At 33.7% G+C, this 24706-nt stretch overlaps 2 protein-coding genes and 1 pseudogene across 2 annotated transcripts; 1 reads left to right on the top strand and 2 right to left on the bottom strand.

Annotated features, from left to right (window-relative positions):
- The first annotated feature begins 12281 nt into the window (after nt 1-12281).
- LOC100808574 (DEAD-box ATP-dependent RNA helicase 3, chloroplastic) lies at nt 12282-18599 on the top strand. Its single transcript, XM_003535954.5, has 10 exons — nt 12282-12762; nt 12852-12985; nt 13276-13690; nt 14256-14354; nt 14807-15031; nt 15602-15979; nt 16497-16640; nt 16771-16866; nt 17725-17996; nt 18145-18599. Exons 1-10 carry the CDS (start codon nt 12406-12408, stop codon nt 18233-18235), a joined length of 2211 nt encoding a protein of 736 aa, XP_003536002.1. The 5' UTR covers nt 12282-12405; the 3' UTR covers nt 18236-18599.
- A 222-nt stretch (nt 18600-18821) lies between these two features.
- LOC100786444 (pentatricopeptide repeat-containing protein At4g38150-like) lies at nt 18822-19764 on the bottom strand (annotated as a pseudogene).
- A 776-nt stretch (nt 19765-20540) lies between these two features.
- LOC100811263 (eukaryotic translation initiation factor 3 subunit M) lies at nt 20541-24230 on the bottom strand. Its single transcript, XM_003535959.5, has 10 exons — nt 23992-24230; nt 23295-23424; nt 22786-22924; nt 22475-22687; nt 22149-22287; nt 21586-21736; nt 21375-21484; nt 21201-21298; nt 20945-21014; nt 20541-20823 (listed from the first exon to the last, which is right to left on the bottom strand). The coding sequence occupies exons 1-10, from the start codon at nt 24082-24084 to the stop codon at nt 20734-20736; spliced, it is 1233 nt and encodes a 410-aa protein (XP_003536007.1). The 5' UTR covers nt 24085-24230; the 3' UTR covers nt 20541-20733.
- Nucleotides 24231-24706: the final 476 nt, after the last annotated feature.

The following is a 24706-nucleotide window of genomic DNA, read 5'->3' as shown; positions in this document are numbered from 1 at the left end:
CTATCCCATTATGTTGGGGAGTGTAGGGGGCAATAACCTTGTGCACAATTCCATGCTTCTTGCAAAAATCTTCTAGCTCACTAGAAGTGAATTCTCCTACTCCATCGGTCCTCAAAGTCTTGATGCACTTTCCGGACTGCTTTTCTACTAAAGCCTTGAATCCCTTAAATGTATTGAACACTTCACTCTTGACCTTAATCAAGTAAAGCCATAGTTTTCTGCTAAATTCATCCACAAATGAAACAAAATACTTGTTTCCTCCTAAAGATGGAACATCAAATGGTCCACAAACATTAGAGTATATAATGTGTAGAACATCATTAGCCTTGGAAATGGTGTATGAGCTACAAGATGTTTTGGGTTGCTTGCTGATTAGGCAATTGTCACACACTTTCTTTGGAATCACAATTGAGGAGAGACCAATTACCATATTTTTTTATCTCAATAGGCTTAAATCTTTAAAATTCAAGTGTCCTAGCCTTAGATGCCATAACCATGAGTCATCAGACAATGTAACAGCAGAGAAGCATTGAGGTTCAATAGTATTCAGATTTACCTTAAACGTTCTATTTCTGGCCAATGCGGCTTTCATAATCATTTTCTTTGTTGTATCATAGACTTCCAAAGACCCATTACTCATTTTCATTGAAAATCCCTTCTCTAGGAGTTGACCCATACTTATCAGGTTACTCTTCATCCCAGGAACATAGAGTACATCTGTGATCATTGCTTGTCTTCCATCTAGTCTTCTAATAGCCACATTCCCCGCTCCTTCAGCTTGTATAACTCTGTTGTCTGCAAACCTTACTTTACTCTTCTCCATTGCATCAAAATTGACGAGCCAATCCCTATGTCCAATCATATGGTTTGTGTATCCAGAATCTCTATATCGGGTTTCATTATTATGAGATTCTGAATCGGTAATCATCATCAGCATCAAGGGTTGTTCTTCAGAGTCTACTTCATTCTCTTCTTTGGCCATATGTGCTTGATAATCATTGTGTGACTGATTCCCCATGTGATCTATGCTACTTGGTGTGGCTACACACTCTGTGGAAAAATGTCCAATCCGATTGCTATTGAAACATTTGATTATTTTCCTGTCAATTGTCTTTTTCTTTTTTTTCTCTCCAATTATTGAAATTCCCTTTTTTGTTAGAGCTTTTTGGCTGATCTTCTTCATTCTTTCCTTGTTCTTGATTTTGTGTGTTTCTTTTAAAGCCACTTCTGAAATTTTTCCCACGTCCACGGCCTCTAAAATTACCTTTGGAATTATTGCCTACTCTCTTTGATGTATGAGCCTGCAATGTTTGATGATCCCTTGGATTCGTTGTTTCTCTTTCAATGAGTCTTTCTTCATGTGATTCAAGAGAACCTTGAAGTTCTTCTACTGTTATTTCCTCAAGTTTCTTGGATTCTTCAATGGCTACGACAATGTGGTTGAACTTGGGATTAAGAGTTCTCGGGATCTTTTCTACAATTGTTTGGTTTGAAATCTTCTCATCACAGTTCTTCATAACATTTGTGTGAGTGATGATTCTATTGAAGAAATCAGCTATCTTTTCATTGTTCTCCATTTGCATCAATTCACATTGACGCCTCGTCGTTTGTAGTTTCACCTTCTTCAATTGTTCTACACCCTCATTACATTTCTCCCAGATCTTCCATGTTTCTCGTGAAGTTGCAGCGCCTGCAATCTTCTCAAAGTGTGCATCATCTACACACTGATGAATCAAGACTGTAGCTTTACAATCTTTCTTCTTGTTTTCTATGTAAAGGGCTTTTTGTGCTTCTGTAGAGCCTTTAGTGATTGTGGGATAACCTTCCTCAACAATTTCAGCCACTTCTTGATAACCCAGAATTGCCTTCATCTGTACACGCCATCGATCCTAGTTCTTGCCATTGAGGATGGGAAGATTCGTAGAAAAATTCGCACCAGTTGATCCCATTTCTTCTATCCCTTAACCGAGAACCTGAATTTTGATGAATAATTCTTATACAATGCTGATAACTATCTATTTATAACAATCAGTTTTCCGTAAAAATAGAAAAATACAAGATATTCTCATTTTCTAATTATAACCGTACTCCGCATTTAACCCCTTAACTATTTGAATCACTTTCTAACAGTTTAAATATTCATGTTTTGAGGATAATATTTTTCCTTATGTAAAGACTTACTTATTTGACTTTATTTATTATACAAGAGGTATTTTCATATTATTTGATAAGTCAGGGTAGGCGCCACTTCCAGTGAAGGAAGATAAGTCAGGGTAGATGCCACAAGGATTACCTTGATAAGTCTGATAATTGGTTCAACAAGGAACCCGGAGAGAAACTTTCACCAAATTTTATCAAAATGCCAAAAGTTTTTTTATTCAAAACAAAAACCAATACTTATAGTGTATCTGAACAAAATGATAAAAATAGACATGGGCCTTCTAAATAGTTTGAGCCAAAATTACAATAAATAAAAATTATAATTAAAAAACATATTTAACTTGGGCCTTCAAATTAATTTGGGCCTTCAGCAACAATTAATAGTCTTGATAGTGTCTCTGCCTCTGGGCCTTCATCTTTCTCCACTTGGGCCTTCATCCTTCTCAACTCGGGGGCTTTATCCTTCTCCAATTGGGCCTTCGCCCTTCTCCACTTGGGCCTTTAGCCTGTATTTGGCCAATTTCAAGATTCTCATCATTATTATAATTTTGAGATTTTGTATTCTTACGAGTTTTTTTTTAATGAAGGGTGTTACAAGAGCTGCCACACTTGGTGCGAAAACAAGCAGCCTTAAAAAGTATGTGGCCAACAATTTCTAGTTCTAAACTATGATGCCACATAGATCCATCCCAAGCTCTCATATCAGAAACTGTATCATTATAAATAAGAAAGCTTCATCACAAGCTGTGATAAAGCTAAAATAGTAATTACAAAACGTGAAAGGAAGCTACCAAATAGCCACCAAAATAGCTCGAAAGCTGAAAAAAAATCTCCTATCAAAGCTTGTCAACATTATCTAGATAAATATTAAAAGGGCTATTGAAGATGAGAATACAAAAGTAATACGTTGATTAAGTGTTTCTAGATAAAATTCCAATTCCGAAGAAGATTAAGTACAACATGAGAGAGGATCATTGAACCAACAGGCAAGAGAGTAATGAAACCCACCCCTACTTTGAATCCAATTCTAAGTCTAAAGTTTAATTGGGTCTAACAATTTCCTTGACTCTTGGTTCTTATTCTGGAGCACTTTAACATTTCTCCTTTTCCAGGTAATCATCTATCATGATACAAACAAGGCCCTGACAATGCTGACGTGGCATTGCCAGGGCTAACGTGTCATAATGCTAGCAATCCAACTTCCCGCCCAAAAACGTCGTTTCATTATACATTTATTATTTTTGTCGTTTTATGTGTTGGCCGTTCAGTTACCAATGCATTTTTTAATTTTTCACGCTTTCCATTGCTACACGGTGTCCTTTGTTTGCTACACGCCTTCCCAATTATCTCCACAATTCTCTCTCCACCGTTTCCCATTCACATTCTCTCTTTCATTCTCTTTTTTTTTCCTACCACCGTTCTCTCTATTTCACTCTCCCCACCCTTTCTCATTCTCATTCTCTTTTTTTTTCCTACCACCGTTCGAAGACGATGCCTTGGTGCTGTTGTTCTCCAAATGTCGGACAGAAATGAGGGAAATGCCGGACGAAAAACTCAAAGGTTATGCTTCGTTTTCCCTCTCCATGTGCTTTTTTTCAATTTTTTTCACAGCATGTTCATTGTTTCTTCTAAAGCTACCTTTTTTTTTCCTACCACCGTTCGAAGATGATGCCTTGGTGTTGTTGTTCTCCAAATGCCGGACGGAAATGACGGAGATGCCGAACGAAAAACTCAAAGGTTATGCTTCGTTTTCCCTCTCTATGTACTTTTTTTCGATTTTTTTCACAGCATGTTCATTGTTTCTTCTAAAGCTATCATTTTTATCTCAAAAAGCTTCGATTTTTATCTCCAAACTCCATGAATGTGCTTCATTTTCCCTCTCCATGTGCTTTTTTTTATTTTTTTTACAACATGTTCGTTGTTTCTTCTAAAGCTACCATTTTTATCTCAAAAAACTTCGATTTTTCTTTTCAAACTCCATGAATGTGCTTCGATTTCCCTCTCCATGTGCTTTTTATTTTTTTATTTTTTTCACAGCATGTTCATTGTTTCTTCTAAATCTACCTTTTTTTTCCTACCACCGTTCGAAGACGATACCTTGGTGTTGTTGTTCTCCAAATGCCGGACCGAAATGACGGAGATGTCAAACGAAAAACTCAAAGGTTATGCTTCGTTTTCCCTCTCTATGTGCTTTTTTTTCGATTTTTTTCACAACATGTTCATTGTTTCTTCTAAAGTTATCATTTTTATCTCAAAAAGCTTCAATTTTTATTTTCAAACTCCATGAATGTGCTTCGGTTTCCCTCTCCATGTGCTTTTTTTCGATTTTTTTCACAGCATGTTCATTGTTTCTTCTAAAGCTACCATTTTTATCTCAAAAAGCTTCAATTTTTATCTCCAAACTCCATGAATGTGTTTCGATTTCCCTCTCCATGTGCTTTTTTTCGATTTTTTTCACTGCATGTTCGTTGTTTCTTCTAAAGCTACCATTTTTATCTCAAAAAGCTTCGACTTTTATCTCCAAACTCCATGAATGTGCTTCGTTTTCCCTCTCCATGTGCTTTTTTTTTTCACTGCATGTTTATTGTTTCTTCTAAAGCTATCATTTTTATCTCCAAAAGCTTCGATTTTTATCTCCAAACTCCATGAATACAGATTCATTTTCTTGCTTTATCCCAAAAAGCTTTGATTTTTGCCTCCCTGTCTTCTTCTACGTTTTCTTTTTACCTGTATTTGCATTTGTATGCGTTTTTTTAGATTTTTTTTCACTGCATGTAGTTTAAATGTTCTAAAGCTTAGAACTTTGATTTTTTTTGCTTTCGTTTCAGATTTGTGTCAATGTAACCATTTTTGGTTTTTTTCGAAAGCAACATTAACTATGTCCTTATATATTCCTTGGAATAGTTAGTCACGCACGGGGGAGTAGCCACGATGTCATCAGGATTATATTATCGATTTTCAATTTTCACATGCATTCTATTTTTTATTTTGTGGTTTGGTTAGGGGTTATTTTCAACCAATTTGCTTAACTTCAATCCTCTTTTTGTGTGACATCAGTGAGATTGACTTCTATTTGTTTTTCACTTCATCAGGCTGAAGATTGACCAGTAATTCAATTAGGCCAAGAAAAGCTACTTCAATGGGATCACTCAATAGTTCATCACAAAATACTTTTTACCTGTTTAGTGAATTTGTGAAATAGGACATCTGTGTTGTAATTCTAATTTCAAGTTTGTTTTTAATAAGCATCTGAATCTTTTGTATATAAATTGTTCAGATCACTCATAAAAATATTCACAGCCTAGATCTTGTGTTGTAATTACAACAACCAGTTTTACCAATGAATATTTACTTTTTATTTTCTATTTCCCTTTCTTTTTTTCCTATTGGCCCTTAAGTTAAAATTTGTTGGTTTTTTTTTTTGTTTTCCAGTTTATATCCATGTCACATAAATGGAAAAAACTTAAAATCAAAACAAAGAAGATGTACACTTTAAAATTGAAAATGAAAGGAAGGGATTATACAAACAAGGCCATGGAAGACCTACATGTCAAGCTGTGGTTCACCGTAATTCCCGCCTAAAAATGTCAATTTGTGATATAGTGCTTTATTAAACGATGCATTTTCAATAAATAAAACGATGTGTTTCAAATAACAAATAAATTAAATAATAAATTAAACATTTGAAAGAAAGATGTGTTTCCAATACTCATGTTTTTCAAATACCAATACCCATGCTTTTGGATTACTAATGTTTTTCGAAAACCAACAATAATTATGACCACATGACAAGACGTTTGTCCTTTTTATTCATTTGTAATTAAATGTCACAATATTATCGATGTACTTTTTTTTAAAAACATAATTAATACACTTATTGATGCACTTTTTTATATTTACGTTTACCAATACACTTTGCTTTTGCACTTTCATTTCACGCTTCTCCATATTTCCTATTTTTTTAATTATTTAATTGTTTTTGTCCTTTTTATTCATTTGGTTGCATTTCTTTTTTCTCGATATATTTATATTTTCATTCCTACCATGACCATTTTAAATGAAACAAATTCAAAAGTATTGACTAATTTTTTAGTCAACTTAAGTTATATTCGACAAAACATTTTAAGTAGTTTTTAGTTTTTTTATTAGCTAAAAAACTCATTTAATTGATTATTCAGTAAATAAGTTTTTTTAGTAACTTCTAACTTTCATTGGAATGTTAGTTTTTAATTTTTATTTTTTTATAGTTTCTTATACTTTTATCATTTAATTGGTATATCAGGGTCACATAATCTTGGACCAGTTATGGAAATTAATTTATGGATAATAAAATCAATTTGTTTGGTTTAACAGTCAATTAAAAATATTCTATTAAGATATGAAAATAATCATAATTTTCTAATTAATAAACATATTCTGGTAGGACATGGAAACAATGAATCTTAAATATCACACTATTAATCTTCAAATTAATATAGACATTGAGTTATTACTAATTAATAGGTTCTTAACAATTAATTTTAAATATTATCATATCAATTTTAACATATTATTAATACCAAGTTCACTTTTGTAGGAACTTAACATATTATTCCTAATTAGTTGGAACTTAACAATCAATTATATTTAAAAGTATGTTTTGTGAATTTAAAAATTAAACAAAATGTTAGACAAATTTAAAAGACCTTTCCATTAATAGGTACTTAACAATCAATTTTAAACATTTTTTTAGTATATTAAAATAATCATGATTTTCAAATTACTAAACATATTCTGTTTGGATAGGTAAATAATCATAATTTAGACGTTGAATTATTTCTAATTAATAGGTTCTTAACAATCAATTTAGAATATTACCATATCAATTTTAACATATTATTAAAACCAGGTTCCCTTTTGTATTTATTTTTGTCTTAATCATCGTCAATTTATAAAAATTTAATCATAATATCATTTTACTTAACAATCAATCTTAAATATTACACTATTAATCTTAAAAAGTAATTTTGGCGTTCAGTTATTCCTAATGAGTAGAAACTTAACAATCAATTATATTTAAAAGTATGTTCTATGGATTTAAAAATTAAACAAAACGTTAGGCAAATTTAAAATACCTTTCCATTAATAGGTACTTAACAATCAATTTTAAATCTTCTGTTAGTATATGAAAATAATCATGATTTTCAAATTACTAAACATATTCTGTTTAGATATGTAAATAATCATAATTTAAACCTTTTCATTAATGGGTCCTTAACAATCAATTTTAAATATTCGGTTAGTATATTAAAATATTCATGATTTTCTAATTAATAAACATAATAATTTAGCAGTTAAGTTATTCCTAATTAGTAGGTTCTTAACAATAAATTTTAAATATTACCATATCAATTTTAACCAATTATTAAAACCAGGTTCACTTTTGTATTTATTTCTGTGGTAATCATTGTCACTTTATAAAAGTTTGATCAATTTTAATAAGCATGTTCTGGTAGGATATCAAAATAATGATAATTTAGACATTAACTTATTCCTAATTAGTTTGAACTAAATAATCAATTTTAAATATTACACTATCAATTTTAACATTTTATTCAAATCAGCTTCAATTTAGTATTTATTTTTGTCAAAGTCATTTTCAATTTATTAACATTTAATTAATAACCATATTTTATTTTTATTTTGGTTATTTTTCATTTCATTATGAACTACTTAACAATTTTATTAGGATATCGAAATAAATATAATTTGCACGTTGACTTATTCCTTTTTTATTTTGTTTTATCTTTAGTAATTAAAAATAATATAAGACGACTTATAATAACACATACTGTTCAACCAAACGTATTTCCATATGAGATCTCCATTCTTTTCTTTGTGTGGTCTTATTTCAGTTACCATTTGTTATGTTCTATGAATTTTAATTGTAAATTAAATTTGGACGAAAGATTTATGCTCTGTAATTTTTGTGTGTATTACTTTCTTTAATTTATGGTGGAGGAGATTCAATTAAAAAGAAAAAAAAATGCAGTCAACAATTTAAAGGCATGGGCTAACACTACTAATACCTGATTTTAGTCATGTGCATCCCAAAGGTCCTCTAATCAAAAAAAGGAAAAAAAATGCAGTCAACAATTTCAAGTCACGGGCTAACACTACTAATATCTATTTTTAGTCATGTCCATCCCAAAGATTCTTCAATAAGAAAAAGACAAAAAAATACAATCAACAATTTTAAGGCATGAGCTAACACTACTAATATCTTATTTTAATTATGTGCATTCCAAAGGTTCTTCAACAATAATAAAAAAGAAATACACCCAACAATTTGAAGGTACGGGCTAACACTACTAATGTCTGATTTTAGTTATGTGCATTCCAAAGGTTCTTTCATGTGCCTTTTTCTCATACTTTTATTAATGTTGTAAGTTCAATACCTTTGGGTATCGAATAATTTTTCAATTCCATTTTAATTTTAATTGAACAGTTTATGGTTTGTTTTAATTAATTCTGAATTTATTTCGTTGACTTATATTTTTATCATTTCTTTTTTCTGCCCCTTGATGTTTCATAACTTAATGAGGTACATATTATTTAATCATGTAATCGTTTGATTCACATATTTTTACTATACATCTTTTCTTTTATTCCAAACAATATCAAACAATATATAATATTTACACATTACCTTAAAATTATATTTTATTATCTACATGTAACTCAATATTAGTTTCAAATTCATATTTTATTTAATGTATTTTTTTTTCTGTCAATACTTAAATATTATTATTATCCAAATAAACAAAATTATATAAGTGTGTACATGTAGTAATAATTTATATTTATGAAATATCTCCTTCTGATTCTCTATAGTCATTCAAATTAATAGGAACGATGACTCAAACTAAGAGAAGATATTTCAAATTTTTATTGAAGAGTTAGATATTTTAATTATGTTAGTTAAAAAATAAGATTAATGTTAACATAAGATTAATGTTTCAAACAAAAAATAAATAAATAATTAATAAATATAATTTAATGCTAATATCATCAAAATAAATCAATTTTGTCAATGTCAATCAACATTTATTATTTTTTTTATCTTTTGCGTTTAATTTGTTTCAGTTTCCCTTCAATAAATGTTTCTTGGACTATTAACAAGTCTACGGTATAGACCTTAACACATGTTTTAAATTCATATTTTATTTAATGTATTTTTTCAGCCAATAGTTAAAAACAAACTTAACACATGTATGTTGATAGAAAGAAAGGTTGGTTTAGAAAAGATGCTTCACCTGGTGCCAAAGATACTTCATCAGGTTCCTACGATTCTTCACCTTCCAAGTCATCGAAAGCTTTGTCAACATCATTAGGATCCCACCATCATCAAAAGCTTCGTCATCTTCATTAGGATCCCACGTTGGTGCCCACGCTAGTGGGATTGCTTCCTCAACTTCATTAGGTGCCAAAGCTTCCTCAGACTTAAACACTACAATGGTCTGGGTTTCAGATAATCGTGCTTCATCTCCGTTGGTTAAAGCAACATTTAGGTCAATTTCTCATGGCATTTTTAAACAACAAATGATAGTTTTTTTTCTTTTCCGATAAGTATCTTTAGCTTACGTGAATAGAAGGAAGATGCTCATAAGTTTATATCCGTAACGTTTTTCATATTTTAAAATTTGGTGGCAAAGCAAGATTTTGAATAGGATTATCGATGGTTTTAGGCCAAATTTTAGTGGGAAATAAATAAAAAATTGATATTTTAAAAAACAATGTTGATACAAAAAGTTAATTATTAGTTCTACAAAAATTGCACCGGTGTCATTGGATTTTGAGTGCTATAATATTTAATCCTAGGGGTAGTTTTGGAATAAAATATAAATTTATATTAATAAAAATAATCAAATTAATAATTTTTATTGGTTTTGATGAATTGATCATTTATTTCTTATATGACAAAATCACACTTTTGATCCTCCATTTTAACTCCAATTTCGCATTTGATCTCCCGGTAATTTAATTCACAAATTTGGTCCTCCTGTTTTATAAAATCTTGCAATGTTAGTCCTGAATGCCTTAATTGAACGTTGACGGTTAAGTAGTGACGTTGACTGCCACGTGTCAACGTCTGAGAGACACCTTAAATTATATTTTTTAACCCATCTTTTCTCTCTCTTTCTCAATTCTGGTAACTCCTCGTTCCATCTTTATTCTTTTACACACCCGATTGAAAAAACATCATCCACAAGCAAAAGTTGAATCATTTCTAAACTTTTTTTTTGGAGAAAAAGTTCACCATTTAATTTATTATATCATAACTCTTGTGAGAAGCTGAACGTGGAACATGACACAACAATTGCAGAGAAAAAAAAAAGTTACGGTGAAGAAAAAAAAAAGAAAAAACATCCTTTATTATTGCCTGAATGACTTTCATAGATCTAAACTTTTTTTATACAACAAAATTATGTTGGGAGCGTTTTTGGTTCCCGTAGGGGGTGTGCTCGGAGAAGGTGGACGCGCAGGGAGGGAGGTGGTAGGCGGCGAAGTCGAGATTGGTGGATAATTGGGTTGTGGCGGTTGCAGTGATGATGGTGGTGCTAGTATTGGGGTGGAAGCATAGGGATGAGGCGCCTTAGCTTGCGGAGGGTGAAGAGATCTGAGTATAAACTCCGACATCGTCGATGGCAAATCCGACACCACCAAGAAAAAAAAATAGGAGGAGAAAAGAGAAAATAAGAAATAAAATAAAATTGGAGTTACATGGGAAAGAGAGAGAAAATATGGGTTAAAAAATGTAATTCAAGGTGCCTCTCAGACGATGACACATGACAGTCAATGTCACTGCTTAACGGTCAACGTCCAATTGAGACATCCGAGACCAACATTGTAGGATTTTATAAAATTACCAGTGGACCAAATTTGTGAATTAAATTACTGGGGGACCAAATGCGAAATTGGAGATAAAGTGGGGAATCAAAAGTGTAATTTTGTCTTCTTATATTTAGTACTAAAGTTAGAGGTAGTAGTAAAATTCATTAAAAAGATTGAGTAAATAGTCATTTTTTTCCTTTAAATGTGTAGAGCGCCAACAAATTCGTCGGTATTCTACACATCCAGGGACAAATATGACTATTTATCCAAAATATAATTTAATCTTCACCTTTTCCTTTTTTAATCGTTACAAGCATAATATTACAGTAAACACTTAAAAAATAGGAAAACAATTGCTCTGAAATATTATACTTATTATTCAAGGACAAATTCATTCATGTATTTATCACATAAGCTCTTTCATTTGTTAAAGATTAAAGTTAACAGATAAATAAATTCATTGTACTTTTTTACTTTCAATTAGGGGTGGAAATAGGGCAGACCAGGTCAGGCTTTGAAAGGCCTGAACCTAGCCTACGATGAATCTTTGAGGTCTGAGTCTGTCCTATAGCCTATGAAAGATTTTTTATTTTGGCTCGACCTGACCTTTTTAAAAGTCTGGTCTGGCCTGATAACCTTTTTAAAAGTCTTCTTGACCATAAATATTTAATATTTTTATGGATGGAATAGGAACGTAATAGGAAAGTTAAAGAAAAAGTCAATAAAAATAATAAAAAGACACATGACTTATACCTAAATTGTAATTACATTTTTACTTAATTATAGGAATAAAAGTTATGAAGGTAATCAAAGTCTGATAGTTTAAAAAAAATAATTGTATCTAAAAAGTAATATTATATATATATATATATATATATATATATATATATATATATATATATATATATATATATATATATATATATATATATATATATATATATATATATATAGGCTGGTCTATCATGCTTATAAGGTTTTTTAATAAACCTAAGCCTGATTTATTTAATTTAATAGGCTTTTAAAAAAACCTGAATCTAACCTTTTAATTAAATAGACCCGTTCAGGTCATACTTTATATAGAGCAGGCCGTAGACCCTTGTAGGTCAACCTGACATATTCCCACCTCTACTTTTAATAATTAAAATTTAAATTTCTATTCTTCCGATCCGAGATTGTCGGACACCAAAATCACTATTTACCCAACAAATTTAAATAATTTAACCATCAAATTGTATCGCAGACACACAGTGATACGCACGCAGCACAGGGAGGTTTAAAAGGCTTTAAGTTCAGAGACAGAAAGGTGCGTGGCCTTATCCCCTCGCCGCCTCCTCCTCTTCTTCTTCTTCTTTCATTTCCTCCCTCCAAATGGCTTCAACCATAGGTATCTCTTCTTCCATCTCCATATACAAAACCCCCTCTTTTCAACTCTTCAAAAGACCAGCCGCCACAACCACCTCCGTTTTCTTCAACACCCTTCCCCGTAACCGTGACGCCACACTCTCTTCCGTTCCTTCCGCCATTGCCACCCCATCCATTCTCACCGAACAACCCTTAAAGGGCTTAACTTTGGACGACCTTAGTAATAGCGACCAATTTGGCTATGACTTCGAACCCGACACCAACGTTAGCGACCACGAACTCGACATTTCCAAGTTGGGTTTACCTTCGCCCCTCGTCCACTCCCTCCAAAAACGTGGGATCATCAGCCTTTTCCCCATTCAGGTATCCTTACCTTTTTTTTAAAAATAAAAAATCATTTTTTTTTATTTTCAACTACCACAAATATAAACACTTTTCTTTTGGGTGATTAGAGAGCTGTGTTGGTGCCTGCACTAGAAGGTAAAGATATCATTGCTCGTGCAAAGACAGGGACTGGCAAGACTTTAGCATTCGGAATTCCAATTCTTAAAGGTCTCACTAATGATGATGAACAAAGTCCTCACAGGTCCACATTATTTCTTATTCATATACATTAATCTTAGTATTGTTACCGACAAGGTCGGAGACAGTTGGTAGATGACTGAATTCCATAAGCATGCCGACAGGGGTTTTGATTCCCTGACCATGTGTAAAAAGACTTTATTGGGAGTGACAAAATTCACTTTGATGATTTCTACGCCTCGAGGATTAGTGTCATGCCCTTTTGACTATGGGAATACCTTGTTTCCGGGAAAAAAAAAATAATCTTAGTATTGTTTGCTTCATAATAGATTTATTAATTTTTAATTATTGCAGGCGGTCTGGGAGGCTTCCTAAAGCGTTGGTCCTTGCACCTACTAGGGAGTTAGCAAAGCAAGTTGAGAAAGAGATACAAGAATCTGCACCTTACCTCAAAACAGTTTGTGTTTATGGTGGTGTTTCTTATGTAACACAGCAGAGTGCGCTTTCACGGGGTGTTGATGTGGTGGTTGGGACGCCGGGTAGAATAATTGACCTGGTGAATGGAAACAGCCTTAAACTGAGTGAGGTTCAGTATTTGGTGCTCGATGAAGCTGATCAGATGCTTGCTGTTGGGTTTGAGGAGGATGTGGAGGTCATTTTAGATAAGGTCCCGACTCAGCGCCAGACCATGCTTTTTTCTGCGACCATGCCTGGTTGGGTTAAGAAACTGTCCAGAAAGTATTTGAATAACCCTTTGACGATTGATTTGGTAAATTCTTTTGTTACATTTTGGTTTGGCTTCTATTCTTGCTGAATATGCAGATTTTTGTTGACTAAGTACTTGCTTGTTTATGGAATAAAATTGTAGATTAGAGTATAATAGTGTTGGCAATATTCTCATTGTCTAGCATGGGGAAAATTTAGGGAGTAACATGGACATCTTATACTTCCTATCAGCAGAAAGTGGTGCTGTGGTGTATAACAGGCTCTGTGTGATATAAATAATCTAGTTAACATCAGTAATGCAACTCCTCTTTATAATCCTTTTTCATCTGTTTGGAAGCATCTTGTTGTATGTTTGGTATAATGGATTTGGAGAGAAAAGAAGGGAAAGCATGAATAAATTTCCACTAAAACTGTCTCTTATTCTCGTTTTCTTCAACTTTTCTTTAATTGGCATTCTCATTTTCTTCTGATTCTTTCTATCAAACAGATTCAATAATGCTTACTAATAATGTTGAAGTTATTGTAGAATGAAAATTAAATCATAATTATGATGTATTTTAATCCCAGGAAATTGGTTATGTTATTTTGTTCCTTTTCTTCCAAACAAGGTTGGTGAACAAGAAGAGAAGCTTGCTGAAGGGATCAAACTTTATGCATTATTAGCCACTGCCACTTCAAAACGGACAGTTCTTTCTGATCTTATAACTGTAAGTTTGTAGTTATGTTTTTACAATGTTAGCTTGATGTTTTGTAATTTCTGTAGTTTGTATTCGGGAATCTGATTCTGAGGATGTTTTTAGTAGGTAATAGGTATGAGGAATAATATCACTGTTGTTATTATATGCGGTAATACAAAATATCATTCCAATCAATAATACAATAAAAACGTGTTTATCAATTTTTTGAGATGATTGAAGGAAGCAGGTGCTCATGCATACTGAGCAAGCAAGTTATTTATCATTATGTAACACGTGGAATACTCAGACACAAACTTATGGCTGTGAAAATTCTCTAACACTCCTGTTGCTGTTGCAAATTCAATTTATATATACACATATATATAGTTAGTTAGTTTTATGTTTGCAAATATACTTTAAGTTACTCTTGTAGATAAGGGTGGACAGTTCAATAATTCACTGAGTGTTATTATGCCGTTTAGGTTTATGCAAAGGGTGGGAAGACTATTGTTTTTACTCAGACAAAAAAGGATGCTGATGAAGTATCAATGGCATTAACAAGTAGTATAGCTTCCGAAGCACTGCATGGTGATATATCTCAGCATCAGAGAGAGAGAACATTGAATGGTTTTCGGCAAGGGAAGTTCACAGTGCTTGTTGCCACTGATGTTGCAGCTCGTGGACTTGATATTCCCAATGTTGATTTGGTAAGTTAAAAAATGATGATTTTTGGTTGACATATAAACATCCCTTTTCCAGTTTTGATTTTGTAAGAATTTTCTTGAACTAGCATTTTATTTTTATTGTTCATGTCATATTTAATGTAACTTGAAGTAATCAACTCAACCACTTGGATTATTGTAATTCGGATAGGATTTTTTATTGAAGATCTAGAAGTTTAAGTCTTGAGATATCTTATCCCTATGTTGAATTAGGCTTTATTGCCTACTTTGGATTAGGATATCTCAATTCTTCAGTTTGTGTTGCTTGTAATAAAATTTTGATAAGTTTTTTTATATAAGGAGAAGTTTCCACTAAATTTGACATTCAATCTTTATCGGTCATCACTGTACAGTATTATCTGACTTGGCAATGTGTTTGTGCAAACAGTACCTTGATTACTTCTTTTGACTCAATTTCAATTCTGTTTATCGCCAGAAGTTTAAGATCTATATTTAAATCATAAGGTTTTTATGCTTTGGATAAATACAAATACTGAATTGCTGTCTGTTGTCAACATATTGAGAAGCTTGTTGGTGTTACATTGATTCCTTCAGGTTATACATTATGAACTTCCCAATGATGCTGAGACTTTTGTACATCGTTCTGGCCGTACTGGGCGTGCAGGAAAAGAGGGTACAGCCATTTTGATGTACACCAGTAGCCAGAGGAGAACAGTTAGATCCCTTGAGCGTGATGTAGGGAGCAAATTTGAATTTGTTAGTCCACCAGCTGTGGAAGAGATTTTGGAGTCATCTGCTGAGCAAGTTGTTGCTACACTAAATAGAGTTCATCCTGAGTCTGTTGAATTTTTCACTGCAACTGCACAAAAACTGGTTGAAGAACAAGGAGCAAGGGCCCTTGCAGCTGCTCTAGCACAGATGAGTGGATTCTCTCAACCTCCATCATGTCGGTCTCTTATCAATCATGAACAGGTATCAGAGAAGCTTATACTTTCAAGTTGAAATTATCAAGTTTTGATTTTTTAAAGGATTTATTGTTTCCCCATATTCATTCTGGATTACATAATGATTTATATCTCATTAGAAGTATGTAAAGTATGTGCCATCTGCATCTAGTAGAAAATCTGTTCAGCACAATAAAAATCTAAATATTGCCCTGGCAGAATGGCAATGGCAGTTATTAAATTATATAAATTCACCCAACTCTATTAGGTGTTTTCCAAACTCAACCCGATAATTTGGTATGTTTGAATTTGATATTTTATGTTTGCTACTCGGTTAATATTTTGAAAAGCTAGTAGTTATTTGATTAGTTTTTAAGTTGAAATTTATTCAAAAAAAATATTAGACAAGGTTTTTTCTAAATTAATTAGTTTTTTTAATTTTATTTTAAACTTTTTTAATTATTTTCACTCATAGTTTATCTTATACATAAATGCTGTTTTTGCACGTGTTATCTTGTTAGCTCATTAAAACCCTGGTGTTGTAGGGATGGACTACATTGCAACTGACTCGAGATTCAGATACTTCTGGAAGATATTTTTCTGCAAGATCTGTCACTGGGTTTCTTTCAGATGTTTATTCTCAAGCTGCTGATGAAGTTGGAAAAATACATTTAATTGCAGATGAGAGGGTTTGTAACTTTGTAGCTGAGTACTATTATTTGTTTTCTGTTGTGCTAGATTCTTGTTAGGAACTTCGGTATTATTAAGATAGTCAGCACAATGTTCAATTTATTCTAAAGTTGGTAATGCTTGTATCAGGTTCAAGGAGCTGTTTTTGATCTTCCAGAGGAAATAGCTAAAGAGTTGCTCAATAAGGATATGCCATCTGGAAATACTATCTCCAAAATCACCAAGGTAAATTACAAAGTTTTGGTAATATTCTTTTTTTCTAATTCTTTATCATTTGTCTTGGCCTGATTAATCCCCTTACTAAAACACCAACCATCACTACTGGAGAAAGGTTTTTTTCCGACGATTTTTATATACATTCAAAGACGGTTTTGAATCGTCTTTGAAAGTAACGTCATGAAAAAGTCAAGACTTTCCACGACGGTTACTTAAAAATTGTCTTAGAATGATAACATTCTAAGACAATTTTTAATTAAAGACGTCTTAGAAGGGGTCGCATTCTAAGATGGTTCTAATATAAAAATCGTCTTAGAAGGATAACATTTTAAGACGGTTCTTAGTTAAAAATCGTCTTAGAATACTGCTCTTCTAAGATGCGTACCAATGTAGCATAGCTATATGCCCTCACGACCCCCACGACGACTACCACGACTTCAACGGTGACAGAACAACAATGTCAGTGCTGCCAGAGGCGGAGTGTACAGGCGTAATGGGAGGTGCGCAAACAAGTTGATGGTATCGGAGTTTTTGAAGTGGGGATAGGCAACAGGCAACAGGCTAAGCACGAGTCTTTCAATAGTTGGCCACATTCAAAAATTGTTTTTGAATTATAAAAAACGATGGCAGTTTTTGTAAGAATCGGTGTCGTTTTGACGTTTCAACAATGTTTTCACAAAAACCGTCGTTGTAATGCTGACTTTGTTTACAAAAATACCATTGCACACTCAACAATGATGGTTTTCAGGTAACCATCGTTGAGCGTGCATCGTAAATAACTCATTTTTAGTAGTGCATATTTTAGTATCAATTTATTGGATTAATGATTTGACAAATGTGAATTCACATTTTACTTTGCATCGGCAGTTACCTCCTTTGCAAGACAATGAACCTGCAAGTGATTTCTATGGGAAGTTTTCCGACAGAGATAGAAGTAACCCTAGAGGTTCTAGGGATCAGAGAGGTTTTAGAAGTTCACGAGGACGGGAAGGAGGCCAAGACTCTAATGATGAGTTTGGACGAGGTGGTAGAAGTTTCAGATCTGGCAACAACAGGTCTCGAACAACGGGAAAAAGCAGCGGCAATGATTGGCTAATTGGAGGCAGTAGTAGATCAAGCAGGTTTTCATCATCCAACAGGTTATAGACTTTATAGTAACTGTTTTACTTATGTTTGATTGTTTGTTAAGTTTCTTCCTGTTCTAGTTATATTAAGGTTCATCTATGTAATGTAATATAATATTTAGGTGTATGTAATAACTTAACGATATCTGAATGTGCATTGCAGAGATGGGGGCCATGGAGGGGCCTGTTTTAATTGTGGAAAACCTGGCCATCGGGCATCAGATTGTATCACCCAAAAACGAGTCTTTTTCTAGTTTGGACATTTTTCGCTTTGACACCACCTAGTCCAAGAATTGAGCTCCCACTGGTGATGCCCTAATTAGTTCAAGAAATTGAAAGATGCTATGCTACCCCGAAAGAATTACAGAATGTGCACTACGTTACATATCTCTTGTTTTTTTTAGTATTCTATAGAGGTCTCCCCTTTCTGTCTTTAGGGTTTTGTTTTTCTTTAGGCGTGTTGTAATTTTTTTATTTATCTTTTGCATTACGGCATCATGATAGTAGTATTTCTTTTTGGCAAGAACAGTATCTGTACGATGCTGTTTTGTCAGCTTAACAATCATGTTTCTTTACCCGTTTTATAGAAGTGGCAATAGACGAATAGCCTTATATGCAGAATACGCTTCCATCTGCTCATGATATTACAACAATACAAATTAGTCCTTCGCCACAATTTTCCTTATTTTGATATCAGTGCCTATCATTACCAATTCACCATCCATGCATATAAAACACAAGACAACAAAAATGCTCACGTCAATCTAATTCCAAATCAACTATGTTAGTGTATGTTTGAGTTGCAGTTGAAAATAATGAACGCAAAAATAGGAGTCTTGATACGTTGGAAAACGTAACTTTATAATGGATTTCCAAAAAGAAGGTTGGTAACATTTCTAAAAACAGTCCCTTTTTTACTGGCTAGAACCTCCCTAACAGCTTTCTCATCAGGAACAAAACCCTTACCTTTCATCTGCTCCAACAATCGTGCAGCCTCATCAAGCTTCTCCTCCCTCACCAACCCCTCAAACACACAAGTATAAGTCTGCACATTAGGTCTCATCCCCTTATCCATCATTTCCAAAACGTACTTACAAGCCTCCACAAATTTAACATCTTCAGTAAGACACTTAATGAGAACAGCATAGGTGTAAGCATTTGAAGATTCCCCAAAAACCAACATGCGCATGAAAACTTTGAGAGCCTCTTTGGGCTAAGCGGCGTTGGTGTAGGCCACGAGGACGGTGCTGTGAGCCACCACGTCGGGCATGTGGCCCTCCTCCTTGATCGGGCGAAGAGCTCCAAGGCTTCATGGGTGAGACCCTCTTTGGACAATGTGCGAACAGCTTAACTGCGTGGTTGAATAAGCCTTCGCCGGTTCTCATGTCATGGAATATCTGCTGCAGGTCCTTTGGGTCCGAGGGCAATTCCACTGCGAGTTTATTGCTGAACGGGTCGTAAGGGAGTGGCACTACCTTGTTGGTCATGTTGGCTTCTTTGTTGTTTTCGTCGTCGTTTGGTGGAACTGAAGTGGCGACGATGAATGGCGTTGGAGTTTGAAACTTGAGAGAAATGAGTGTGGAAAGTGTTATTAGAGTTGGAGTTGAAAATTAAAGCGCGACGTATTGCTGCGACTGTGCCTCTGCCAAACAAAGCAATTCTCAGACTTGTATTGTAGCAAGAAAAAAAACTCACTCTATAACTCACTTAACTCGTGTTGGGAAGCCTTCTAGAAAATTTGGACGGCGAATTGGCTTAGCTTATCATAACGTAATTCTTCAAATATAGCAGCTTTTATACCAAAATAAAAATAGTACTATACATTGGAATTTATTTATTTTACCAAAATATACTCTGAATAATTTATCATACTAGTGTGGTAAAAATAACGTGTCATCAAAATTTTTTGCACAAAACTTAAGTTACAATTCTATCATTTTTTTTATAAATAAAAGACTAATTCATTGGAAATACAAAATAATTGCAATAGAAAAAAATTTAATCAAAACATTTATATATTTATCTGTCATCCAGAACTTAATAGTTTACAGAACATTATGTCCAAATAAAATGTAGGTTGATGAATTTAATCACGAAACCCAACGCATTTTAACTAGCCAAATCCAACTCATTTTGTCATTGTAGTTTTGGTTTAGAATCAACCGCATAAAATTTTAGATACATTTTGTTGAGTAATATACTTAATTGTCATCTACATTGCCTCTTTGGTATTAAATAGCAAGTCAACATATCATCTCCATCTCGCCATAAGGTAAACATACCGCTAAAAAATTCATCTCTTAAGCAGAGCAATCGATCCTAATTAATCTATCTACTGTTGAAACGAATTCTAAATGCACTTTATACGCTTCTCCTATGAATATTAGTATAAAGAAGTGTCAAACATGCGCATTAACTTCTAAGAGTGAAAATATACTAAAATATTAAGTTGCTAGTTGTGGTACTTGACTAACATGAATTGACTATATGCAATCAGGGCAACAACAATCGCACTGGTTAACTTCGACGACAGAAAAATATTTAGAAATGAGGCTGGTATAAAATAAAAATGGAAAACTTCAATAATGGCTATGCCAAAGTTGAGTAGTATAATTAGAGTCACCAGCCAACTAAAATAAATGGAAAAATAAATCGTAACAAAACAAATTACACTCTTATCCTCTGTTTAAGATCAAAAAATTCCACCTGAATAAAATCTAGATACTCAGATAATTGCTTCACTCAATTGTCCTCAACGAACAACCAAACCTTGGGCTGCCTGGGACCCATCCTCCGTTATTTTGTTGGCCTGAATGGTACTGATAACATTTACAATATTTCCCTAGAAATAGGAAACAAGCAATCAAACATCATAGCAAACAAAAAATCAGAATATAATAAACATTTCGATGCATTATGAATCTAATTATAATTCGGAAAATTATAGATGAGAAATTCTTTACCCTCCATGTCACTAGCTTTGTTCTCAGTGCTTGCCATTGGTGCTGACCAAACACACGCTCAGTAGGATGACTGCACATTAAATATTTGCATTATAAATTAAATCATGGATAACAGCTAAATGAATTTTCAACATGGGGGGATATATGATGCTGAACAAAAATAAATGTGGCCAATAGGTGCAACTGTGCAAGTCCATGTGCCCACAGAGTAGGGAAAGACAGTAGGCAGCTGAGAGACAATAGAGGTAGAACATACCTGACAACTACAACTTGATTCATTTGGTCCATCTTACAGTCAATTAACTTAGCAGTTAATCCTCTAACCACCCATAGTTCCACCTCATCATCGTTGATCTGAAGGGAAGCCACAACATTTCAATTATGCTAGGAAGAACACAAATGCAAACATAGACACCAAAAACAAATTTACCTGAAGTGTGTCCCTAATAAGTTCATATGGAATTTGGCCAGATCCATCAGAGCTAAGATCCACCAATGACAACAGCCTCATTTTGGCAATGCATTCTTCATGCACAAGGCCTAAAAGAGCATCATAACATCAAAACATTTTGATAGTAACAAAGTATAAAAGAACCATGTATATGTAAGATAAATGATAATCATTCATAAGCGGTGCTTACCATAACTTTTCAACAATGTGGAATTGGCAGCATGATAGTCTATGTATGCATCCAGCCTCTGGGTAAGAAAAATCTTAAGAAGCTGATATAACAGAGCATATTTGGCATCCTTCTCCAGTTGTGCAACAGCAGGCAAGTCTAGCAAATCACACTAAAACACAACAATCAACATATTGAAAACTCTTCAAGAACTTACAACAATCTTAGCCAAAAATGGAATTAAAAATATTGGATTTAGATATATAAGAGTAAAATTAATAATGAGATCATCGAAAGCAACCAAAAGACAAATAGAAGTTCTAATTTCTATATAAAGATGGCCTATAAGAGCAAGAAAGCATCCTTATCACCCTATGAGTTTTAGTACTAAACAATAAATTACAATGTTTCACTGTTCCAAACTTCTAAGCAGAAAGACGAGCATCGTCTAAGCAAAGGAAGCAATCGAAAAAACAAGTGAGGATATTAGCATTGACAACAGTAACTCAAACTAATTGAACAATGTAGGAAGCTGTAAGATCATACAATCTTCCAAACATCATAATTAGAATTGGACAAGGTACCTGAAATATGTCAGGTGCCCTCACAAATTCCACAATAGCACATGCAGCTTCCTCCTTGGCTTCACTCAAAACATGTGAATCATCTCCCAAAAAAGTTGCCAAATAACTGGTCAGGAACTTAAAAGCATCCTTTGACATGCTGAGATAAAATGAGATTCAATACCAATTACTATTTTTGTATTATAAAAAAGATTGAAAGTTGGTAGGTTGCTGTCTTGTGGGGGAGCAGTACTGATGAGAAGAAACTTAAGTGGTACTCCCACTCCCAAGAGAGGTAAGAGAACATTTCTAAAATTGATGTTAACAGGAATTCACTTCTACTATACCTTTTATTTTCCTTCAAAATATTAGAGACAGCAAGAAAGAGCTCTCTCTGTTCTGGTATCCCAATTTTCCAGTCTTTTAAGAAGTTATCAATCTTCTTGAATGAAGGTATAATGTGTTCTGTGACTTTCCCATCAACAGCTAAATTCAGTAACTTCATGTAGACATAAAACTGGCAGTATGGAGTCTCCAAAAGATTGTACAGACTGATCATACTGTAAAGAAAAGAGAAGATATTTTAAAAACAATAATATAAATATTCATAGTAGCATGCATTACCAAAATTTTAAAACCTAGTAGCATGTGACATTACATCTTCAATCGCACGGCAGGCTTTTCGTTTGGCTGCTGAAGTATTTTTGCAGTTATAACTTTTACAATCTCCATCACTTCATCTGGATTCTCGGTCTTTGTAACAAGATTGCAGATGATAGTGAAGATGGACTCTATATCTGGTACAAGAACTAACAGACCTTGTTAACACACTCACATTCAGCTGGTGACATTAATGACAGATCCTATCAACCTGAGCAGTTCTCAATATAACATCAAATTGGATTCTAACAAGAAAGTGAGAAATGCAATACCCAAAAAGGAAGCAACAAATGCAACATAATCAAGAAAAAGGGCTGGGAGAATATCGCACATCAACAATGCCATATCCAACCAGAGTAGCAGAGTTGGGAAAGGATTCCTGCTCAGATGATAGCACAAAACATACAAGCCACATAGAATTCAAGTTTTTCATAAACGAAATTGGAACTAGGCCAAAATGCAAGAGGAATACAACACCAAGAGTAGAGGTAAAACAGAGCATTCTACCTTTTTCAGAAACCTTTGAGAAAATCAATTCAGCAGAGGTAATCATCAATGATGCTAACTCCAACCACTTTCCCATAACAATGAACTCTTCAGCCTCCGTGCAGAGTCTGCTAACTTGGGGCTCAGCAACCTAACAAACCAAGACGGGAAACACTAAATTCACAAATAATACAGGCACCAAATTAAAACAAGAACACAAGTACGCTCACATATAACAAGATGCATTAGTGCACAGAGCAGCAATGAAAGAAAATAATCTAGCACCAACAAACCCTAAAATTACACACCAAAATTACTATTCCCAATATTTCTTAATCAACCCCTCTCACATCCATCCTCTCTTCCATCCAACCTATCTGACCATTATATATAATTCCCTCCCATTCATTTTCTGAGCATCGACGTGAATCTGGGAAACGTCTACAACACTAAACGACGACACAGAACGAGTTCTCACAAATAGACCAAAACTTAAATATTCTATCTAAAGTCACCGAGTTTTACAAAATCAGGTTCCACGAGCATTACAACTTAGAAGATACACAGCGCATCGTGAGTAAACTGTTATGTCCCTTGCAGATAATCAGAAACAAAAATCTCACACCGAAACCAACAAATAAGCACAATAACCGAACCATTCACAATTAGAGCTAAGAAAAACGCCAGAGAAGGGTTTGAGGTGGAGGAAGAAAGCTACCTCAGGACCGGCATCGGCCCAGGCAAGTTCAGAGGCGAATCGAACGACGGAGAGTGCAGCGTCTTCTTCGGAGGTTGGCACCACAGTCGCCATGTTTTCTGTAACTGCGAGATTCTAAACCCTAGTTATCTCGTGCGGCAGAGAACACGGTGTGAGCAACCAAAACCCCGGCGTAAAAGAGAGAGAATATTAAGCAATGAATCAAAATTATAAGATTTTTTTCAAATTAAAAATTATTTAGATTAAATATAAATACAACATACATACTAGGCTAAAATAGATGGTGTATAGGATGGATCACTGTTACAAGTGGTCCACCATGCACAATTATTATACACCACAAGATTCATCTCAATTCCATAGTGATATGGTGCACCTTTCATCAATTTTTTTCTTTTCTCATCAACCACTTCATTCTTCTACCTCTTTCATTCATGCTCTCCTTATCTCTTATTGATGTTGATGATGACTTAATTAAATTTGTACATTGAATTTTCCTAGTTTAACATAATAGACTCGATGTTTTTGAATGAATTTATAATTGTTATTTTATGGGAAGAACCATTTTCAATTGTGATCTATTTTTTTCCATATTTAACCCATGTTGAGCAACATTCAACAACAACCCATGATCTTATCCATACCCATGTTTTGATCCACTAAGGTTAACTATGTGATGAACAAAGCTCTATAATTAGAATTGGGCGCTCTCAGA

The sequence above is a fragment of the Glycine max genome, chromosome 10, assembly GCF_000004515.6.
Source record: "Glycine max cultivar Williams 82 chromosome 10, Glycine_max_v4.0, whole genome shotgun sequence".
Taxonomy (NCBI): domain Eukaryota; kingdom Viridiplantae; phylum Streptophyta; class Magnoliopsida; order Fabales; family Fabaceae; genus Glycine; species Glycine max.
Note: the sequence above shows the minus strand (reverse complement) of the source record. Positions and strands in the feature narration are given on the sequence as shown.

Bases quoted from the DNA above. Each gene is read 5' to 3' on its own strand.
- LOC100808574 (XM_003535954.5), top strand. From the start codon at position 12,406: ATGGCTTCAACCATAGGTATCTCTTCTTCCATCTCCATATACAAAACC. The intron at 13,691-14,255 runs GTAAATTCTTTT...CTTCCAAACAAG, and splicing joins ACCCTTTGACGATTGATTTG to GTTGGTGAACAAGAAGAGAA. The intron at 16,641-16,770 runs GTTTGTAACTTT...TGCTTGTATCAG, and splicing joins ATTTAATTGCAGATGAGAGG to GTTCAAGGAGCTGTTTTTGA.
- LOC100811263 (XM_003535959.5), bottom strand. From the start codon at position 24,084: ATGGCGACTGTGGTGCCAACCTCCGAAGAAGACGCTGCACTCTCCGTC. The intron at 22,688-22,785 runs GTAATGTCACAT...TTTTCTTTACAG, and splicing joins CCTGCCGTGCGATTGAAGAT to TATGATCAGTCTGTACAATC. The intron at 21,737-22,148 runs GTACCTTGTCCA...GTTGTGTTTTAG, and splicing joins GGGCACCTGACATATTTCAG to TGTGATTTGCTAGACTTGCC.